Source organism: Salvia miltiorrhiza, chromosome 4 (assembly GCF_028751815.1).
Source record: "Salvia miltiorrhiza cultivar Shanhuang (shh) chromosome 4, IMPLAD_Smil_shh, whole genome shotgun sequence".
NCBI classification, from domain to species: Eukaryota; Viridiplantae; Streptophyta; class Magnoliopsida; order Lamiales; family Lamiaceae; genus Salvia; species Salvia miltiorrhiza.
The window spans coordinates 40,797,921-40,806,274 of record NC_080390.1 but is presented as its reverse complement, the minus strand read 5'-3'; the positions used below and the strand labels follow the sequence as shown (position 1 = coordinate 40,806,274).

The 8,354-nt window shown below is 30.8% G+C and overlaps 1 protein-coding gene across 2 annotated transcripts; it reads left to right on the top strand.

Annotated features, from left to right (window-relative positions):
- Window positions 1-261: 261 nt before the first annotated feature.
- On the top strand, window positions 262-8,079 carry LOC131021668 (WAT1-related protein At5g64700-like). 2 transcript variants are annotated; one of them, XM_057950921.1, is made up of 7 exons: window positions 262-533; window positions 2,970-3,032; window positions 3,171-3,287; window positions 5,689-5,953; window positions 6,072-6,230; window positions 7,081-7,232; window positions 7,709-8,079. In XM_057950921.1, exons 1-7 carry the CDS (start codon window positions 361-363, stop codon window positions 7,854-7,856), a joined length of 1,077 nt encoding a protein of 358 aa, XP_057806904.1. In that variant the 5' UTR covers window positions 262-360; the 3' UTR covers window positions 7,857-8,079. The 2 variants fall into 2 exon arrangements, with proteins under 2 accessions (XP_057806904.1, XP_057806906.1); XM_057950923.1 differs by having other exon boundaries at window positions 264-533; window positions 5,716-5,953.
- The last annotated feature ends 275 nt before the right edge of the window (window positions 8,080-8,354 follow it).

Below are 8,354 nucleotides of genomic sequence, written 5' to 3'. Positions count from 1 at the left end.
TCTAGCCTTCTAGGTGATTCGAACCTCCGACCTATTGATTGGAGGAGAAACGTCTTACCAACAAACTGTCCCTCACCGTCAAAAAAATATATCCTTATTTTGTTCATATATCTTTCAAAATCTACCTCTGCGTCAACCCTCTGAAAGCCAAACCCCCATTGCACTTATTTTTTCTGAGAGTATTTACACTTTTCTTTTCTTCTCTTTTCTTTCTTTAACCCTTTCCATATTTTTTACCACATTCCTTTTTAAATATTTTATTCTCTCTCTCTCTCTTGTGAACTTGTATTTATACCCCAAATTTTTCGAGGCAGAAACATAAATTTGAAGCTTAATTATAGTATATTCTTAGGTGCAAAAATGGTTGAAAGCAAGGTGATTTTGTGTGTAGTTTCCATACAAACCATTTATGCAGGCAATTTCTTGCTTACGAAGCTAGCTTTCGATGTGGGAATGAACACATTTGTGTTTGTTTTCTACAGACAAGCTGCTGCTACTCTTTTCTTGGCCCCCATTGCCATCTTCTTTGAGAGGTATTAATTTTCATTCCTCACTCTCTCACTCTATATATATATATCTATCAACCATGTCTACACTTCTGTTAACACATATATATAAACTATAAACACGCTCCACTTTGTTTTTCTCACTGTAATGCACCAATTTTGTAAAGAGATCTGAAGTCGGTAATTGATTATATACGAATATATTTAAGTAGCGATTTCTACATTAGTTTTGTAAATTTTAAAAGTTAAAGATATATTTTAGTGTTTGTAAGATATTTTATGGTGTTGCAGTAGTGTATATATATCTATATATACTCCTCGTTTCTATAATTAAGCTCGCGCAAAAAAAATCCCGAATATCTGAAAAAGAATTATAGTATAATTTTAGTATGTACAAAATAAACAAAATGTATAGATCAGTGATTGGTATATAAGAAATGCTTGCCAAATCTTAAATTTTCCTTTTCATTGCCAATGAAACTTAGTTCAAGTGATAAAGTTGAGGCACCCAAATATTCTTATTTGTGAGAGGTTTTGAGTTCAATCATGTCTGCGTGCGGTGTAATTTTTCCACCTTTGTGTGGGCAGGGGCGGAGCTAGGGGTGGGGCAGGGGGGTCACTGGACCCCCTGGGATTTTAAAAAATAGTAGGGGTATTTTCGTAATTTTATATTAAAAATAAAAAACATATAATTTTATCTACATTATTATTATGTTGAGCTATTTTACACTGTAATTAGTATGCAATATTTAGAGTTGAGACGTTTTGAAGAAGTGAACACATAATTAATTTATACATATCATGATTGGATTGGATTCCAGATATTTATTTTTTAAATTTGATATTGAAAGCTACTTTGTCTTACAAAGTTTTATGAGATTTTTGCAAATAAAATCACATTCTATTTCAAATTTGTAATTTTAACGTAACTTTGGACTGTGGCGAATTAAATCACTATTTTTTCATTTTTTTCAATTACGTCCCCTATTTTTTTTTTAGATCGTCAGAGTGTTGAATTGCAGCTCACGTGGATTAGTAAAGACGACGTCGTTTTTGTGAGGCCTAAACGACGTCGTTTCGTATAATTTCAAATAAATTTTTTTTCCAAATGAAAAGAGACAGTATCTTGTATTTGCACCATAATTTTTAATATGTACGTAGTAATTTTATTGCAAAATACATCGTAACACGAATATTACATGGAGAAATATTTCACACAAACTTCAAGTTAATAATTCGACAATCGAAAAAATTGGGGGATGAAATTGCAAAAATTAAAAAAGATGAGTGATTTACTTCGCCACACTTTCAAAGTTACGTTAAAAAAAATTTGGACCCCCCTGAATCGAAAGTCTGGCTCCGCCCCTGTGTGTGGGTAGTGGTCTCGTCTATATACGAGTGACTTATTTGATTATATAATAGATATCTCTTGTAATTAAAAAGAAAAAAAATACTTTCATTAAAATATGTAAATCTTTGTTTTAGCATTAAATCAAACTACAATAATTAATTTCAGTTAAAGGCGCGCTTTTTACAACAAAATTTATTTATTTATTTGTACATATTATAGACAATCATATCTCAAGTAAAGCAATAGTATAAGATAACAATACCATTCTAATTTCTAAAAAAATGAGAAAATAAACAATAAGAGTGGTGATGTAGATATGTTTTGTACTATTTCTAATATTAACCATATAAATTATGCTTAATCTTGAAAATAATTCCATTTGGATTTTGGGTCAATAGTTACTAATTAAATACACGTTGTTCTAGTTAAAGTTATTTAAAGTGAAATTTTGTATCACATATCGTTATAAACTTTTGGATTCCAGATTTATATAAAATTAATTTTATTTAAAAATCAATACTTAATTAATTATAATGTATACATATATATATTGGGAACTGGGAAGACTTGAAAATTCGGTGAGTCATTAATCATCAAAAGTAACCATCCACCAAATTACACAACCCTTATTATTTCTACGAATTTCGAAGATTATTTTCGTCTATCGAGTAGATTTCAAGAAAGATTAACACATTTGATATTAGTGCAGAGATTCAATAATAAATAGATATAAATATGCATTGTCATCAATCTGGCAATCTATATATCACTTGTGTATACATATACTAGTTAGTTTACGTACACATACCTCCGAAAAATATACATATTGTATCATTTAGGATGGTCTCTCAAAAATATGCATCTTCATTTTTAAACAATACCCCATCATAATGCTTTTTTTTTTTTTCCTTTTATTATCTTTACTTCTATCTCATACTTAAGGTGGGACCTCTTCTCTACTCATAATACATTCATTTAACATTTTTTAAAATATGTGCCATCCAAACCGCCACATGTTTTTTGAAGAAGCATATGATGGAGTAGTAATTTTTTCATCCTTCGATAAATATTGTTAATGAAAACAATATTAATTAATTTATGTGAGTACGCAGGAAGACAGCTCCTCGGCTTTCATTCTCTACATTCATCAAGATTTTCTTCCTTTCTTTGTTTGGGTATGTAATTCGAATTTAATCTTCTTTTTTTGTCTCAACATATATGTGATCTTAAGTTTCAAATAATTTGAAAATATAAAGGTAGACAATCGAACTTTTTATTAATTAATTTTATATTTATTTTTTAATTTGTTGTAGAATTACGATGAGCTTAGATGTTGTTGGAGTAGGTTTGAAGTCAACAACTGCATCTTTGGGAGCTGCAATTTCCAACAGTCTTCCAGTTATCACTTTCTTCCTTGCAGTTTTATTAAGGTATGCATAAAATGAGATTTGTTATTTTTAATAATTTATTTGGGAAAGCATCTTTCACTCGTGTATAGTTGAGATCCTCTATATATATTCTCAATTACGGTTCGTTTTAAGTTATTGTATTTTATTTGAACACAACATAAATTAAACCATAGCTGATTAAATTACACAATTGAAAAAGAATTGAGTTAGCACGTTATATACCAAAAAGGGGACAAGTAAATATTATCGTGCTTTCAAGAAGATTTAAGAAGAATCGTGGCTGTACTAATTTATTAATATTTCTTTTGTTTCTGGCTACTAATAACATATGTCTTTTGTTAATATTATCATCAATGGTTTCCATTAATTATTAAGACCGTCAAGATATATTTTATTCTTTAATTAATTAGTTGTTTGTGGATGGTGAAATTTGAATCTTCGGCAAAGCAAGGGTGTCTAAAGATGCGAGCGATAATCAACCACTTGATTCTGAATTGAAGGGATTTTTTCAGACTTTTTTTAATGATACATATGTCTAGTATTTAATTAGCTCAGCACGATCAAATATTTAAATATCGTCAATAAGACTTAGCTTAAATGGCAAAATTAAAGCACTTAATTTTTTTTCTTTATAATAGATCATGGATTCTATTATATCTACGTGCGGATACATAATTTTCTCACTTTTATGTGGTGTAGAGATTTCGTCAGCGTGCAAGTTGTTTATTTAATTATATTATAAATACTTCTTAATTATAATTCTAAAAAAAAGAAAAAAAATATCTAAATATAGTCAACTGAAAAGATCGGCTCAACGAGAAACGATGACTATCAAAGCTTACACAAATATATGGGTTGGTATTGGGTGCGGCCGGCCTCATAGCATGCGGCTGGGTCGCCCCGCGCCCAAACCCGCTCGTCCCCTGACCCGCGCTCCAAATTATTACATTTGTTTATAATAATTGTTACTTTCAATAAGCATAAATATACATTTGTTCGCACGAATGTATATTTATGTAAAATATAAGTATTTACTTGCATTCAATTTAAAGTATTATATTTTTTAAACCCTAAACCCTGTAAACTAAACCCCAATAGGAGTATTTACTTTTAATAAGCATAACATATACATTTGGTCGCACAAATATATACTTATGCTAGTATAATATTTACCTTCATTCAATATAAAGCATTATACATATCACTAATTACTTTTCATTACGATAATAATTATTTGATCAAATAATAATATAATTATTTATGTCTATTAAAAGTAATCATTGTTATAATAAAAAGTATTACTCCTAATTGATATGGAGAAAGGTAATGTTTCAAAAATATTATATTTATTGTAATTATTGTTGTAATAAAAAGTAATTATTGTTATAATAAAAAGTACTAATTATTATTATAAAGAAAGGTAATATTTTTGAAACATACATTTCTTCACAATATTGATGTTAACTACTTATATTAACATAAGTATACATTTGTGCGAACAAATGTATATCTTATGCTCATTAAAAGTAACAATTATTAAAACAAATGTAATAATTGATATGGAGAAATGTAATATTTCAAAAATATTAGATTTATTGTAATTATGCTTATTATAAAGAAAGCTAATGTTTTTGAAACATTATACTTCACAATATTGACGTTAACTACTTATATTAACATAAGTATACATTTGTGCGAACAAATGTATATCTTATGCTTATTAAAAGTAAAAATTATTATAAACAAATGTAATAATTTGGAGCGCGGGTCAAAGAGGTGCGGGTCAGGGGGCGGGTTTGGGCGCAGGGCGACCCGGCCGCACCCAATAATTGGCACAAAAAAAAGTATCCTAGTTGGGAAGTGATTGCCCTATAGCTAAATGTTCATTGAAATTAGCGTTAGATTTTTTTTTTTGTTTGGATATCGAATTAGCGCTAGATTTTTAGTTACATTCTTAATGAAATTAGAAATTCTATATCTGACATTCCAGTAATCAATCATCCAACATCCATAAAAGATCCATTATTTTACATCTTTAGCATCCACACAAAAAGCTATAAGTCTTCATTATTCTCAACACTCCAACCTTGCTTTCTTTAAGTCTTCATTCTCAATGGTCTTATTTTTTTTCACTCTAGCTTTCTTCCACATTATAACTCTATTAATGTTCTCATTACCAAGTAACTCACCCTTCTGCAATTACAAATATTAGACATGGCAGAGGCTTAGATAATTAAAAACTCGAGTAAAATGAAATGCTAATTAAAAAAAGAGACTAATTAAGTCATTCAAGAAGAACAAGATCAAACATTTTCACAAATACATTTAAACGTCATATACACTGAAAATTCGCTCATACATGACGCTTTTTATGAAAAACCGTCATGTATGCAGTGTTATGTAATACTCATTTTTCTTGTAGTGTGAATATGTGTGCATGTAAGTGCAGAATGGAGAAGGTGAAGATAAGGACAAGCCCAGGAATGATGAAAATGATAGGAGTAAGCTTGTGCATGGGAGGAGTAGCAGCCATTGCTTTCTATAGAGGACCCTTTATCAAACTATGGCACCTTCATCACATTCACACCACTTTCCATTCTCAAATAACTCCAACCAATACATGGATTAAGGGTGTCTTTCTCTTGCTGCTCTCCAACACTACCTGGGCTTCCTGGCTTCTTTTCCAGGTTAATTACCTTTTATTCATTTTTAATACATTTCGAGTATATATATATATATATCGGTGTTTTTTGCTAAAATTAATAATGAACTTGATCCAATTTTAATTAATTTAAGAAATTTTAGGGACGAGTGCTGAATATTTATCCTTCGAAGCTGCTGTTAACAACGCTGCAGTGTTTTCTAAGCACAATACAATCATTCGTAGCTGCTGTCGCATTTGCAAGGGACCCTGCTCACTGGAAAATTGGATGGAATATTCGACTTCTATCAGTTGCTTATTGTGTAAGTTTTCATTCTTTCTTTTTTATATTCATTTTCGTTTATTAATTATATAATACCCACATAATTACTTTTCAAATTGATGATTCAAGAGTTAATTACGCTTAATTTGTGAATTAGTCTTTTGGGCCGACTTGGAAAATTCTATGATCTTTATAGTAATAATAATTAAAAAAAATCATGATCGAACTTTTGGGGTGAGTTAATGTTCAAAAATAGAATGTATGTATTTTTGTGAGGAAATGACACAATGAAGTATTTTAAAGGGCATACCCATTTTTTACAACTCCACCATAAAGGTTGTCCATAACATATAGTTAACCCTTGAACAAATCATATACTAGAAACAATCATACTACACCTAATTAATTTTTCTTTTGTCCTTTTGAGGTAACCACGCACCTAATTTAATTAAAGATTATGCGTTGCTTTGATACATTAAAAAAGGCTTGAATTGGCATATATTTTAAAAAATCAATATCTAATTGAAATAACTAATCTTTCATCAAATCGATTGACTTGTTGTCGACAAGCCAGGTTTTTTGAACTGTGATCCTATTATAATAACTCAAAGTTCGAAAGGAAAATACTATTGTGGAGTTGTGACATGATAAATCATACTTTGTTGGCTTAGTGCTACTTTTAGATAAGTTAATTAAGCAAAAAAGTTGGGACACGAATCACTTGGACAAAATTGACAGCTTAATTGGACATTATTTATTTGAAAAGACAAGGGGGCATTGATCAAAGAAGTAAAGCATTTGTTTTGTTTTTTAAAATCTTTTATATGGAGGGGATCGGGGAAGTTTAACGATTACTAATTCAATTGTGTAATTAATGATTATAATTTCAGGGAATAATTGTGACAGGCGTTACATTTTACATGCAAGCATGGGTGATTGAGAAAAGAGGTCCAGTGTTCTTGGCCATGACCACTCCACTTATCACTCTCATTACACTACTCATATCTGTATTCGTCTTGGGTGAAACTGTCACTTTGGGAAGGTATAATTTCAATTATTTGTTTCATTCAATTTAATTACCACCTCGAAATATGTATGACCTAATTAATTTGATTAATTAAATAGGTTTGAGAGTGGGTCCATAATTCAATCACCCACCGAGTTTAAAATGGGTGTGTATTTGTAGGAGTAGGAACCTTTACGAGCTGATTCTATTAATTATATAATTAATCGATTATAATAATACAGTATTGGATTATAAATTTATCATGTTAAATAAGGTTGTACATATATGCAGCGCACATACTGCTAGTTAGTTAACTTTAAAAGACTACTGTTGGAAACATGACGATTAAGATGAATGGTGAGTTAAAAAGTTATTTTTGAGAGGACAAACATTAATTATAAACCGATGTTGTGACTTTACATGTAGATGTGAAGAAGACAAAAATTTGAGTGGCGCCCATGCTTGCATATTATATTGATGATTATTGATTTTGATATTTTGATTTGTGATAGTGTTTTGGGGGCAGTTTTACTAGTTGGAGGGCTTTATTTTGTGTTGTGGGGAAAGACCAAGGAGGAACAAAGGGCAAAAATGGCATGCCACCCAAATCTTGATCAGGAGAAACCATGTGAAGAATCATCGCCAGAGATAATTAATTAAGTCTTAATTAGGTTTAAACTATGAATACTAGCAATAGGTCTAGATTCTTGTTTTTCCGACTATGAAGCGCAGTCTGTTGGTAAGACGCTTCTCCTTCAATCAATAGGTCGGAGGGTTCGAGTCACCTAAAAGACTAAATTGCAAATGTGTTTTTTCTTTATTTGGATGTAACAAGAAAAAAAAATCTTGTTTTCCCCTATCAAATTAGTGGCTTTTCTTTTCCTTTTCTTTTGAATCACGTATATACATTTATATGTGTGATTGTTGGTAGTATGTTAATAGGGCTGTAAACGAGGCGAGCCGAGCCGAATACTAGCAGATTCGAGCTCGGCTCGTTTAAATATTCAGGTGTTCGAGCTCGATTCGAGCTTCTATCTTGATGATCGAGCTCGGCTCATCACCCACTTACCAAGCTCAAGCTCGGTTCGAGTTTGGCTCGGGCGATGTTCGATAATGTCGAATTCGAGATTGAGCTCGAGCTCGGCACGGCTCGTTAGA

Excerpts from the sequence above, each read along its gene's own strand:
- LOC131021668 (XM_057950921.1), top strand. The coding sequence starts at position 361 with ATGGTTGAAAGCAAGGTGATTTTGTGTGTAGTTTCCATACAAACCATT. Across the intron at positions 5,954-6,071 it reads CTTCCTGGCTTCTTTTCCAG|GGACGAGTGCTGAATATTTA; the intron begins GTTAATTACCTT and ends AAGAAATTTTAG. Across the intron at positions 7,233-7,708 it reads GAAACTGTCACTTTGGGAAG|TGTTTTGGGGGCAGTTTTAC; the intron begins GTATAATTTCAA and ends GATTTGTGATAG.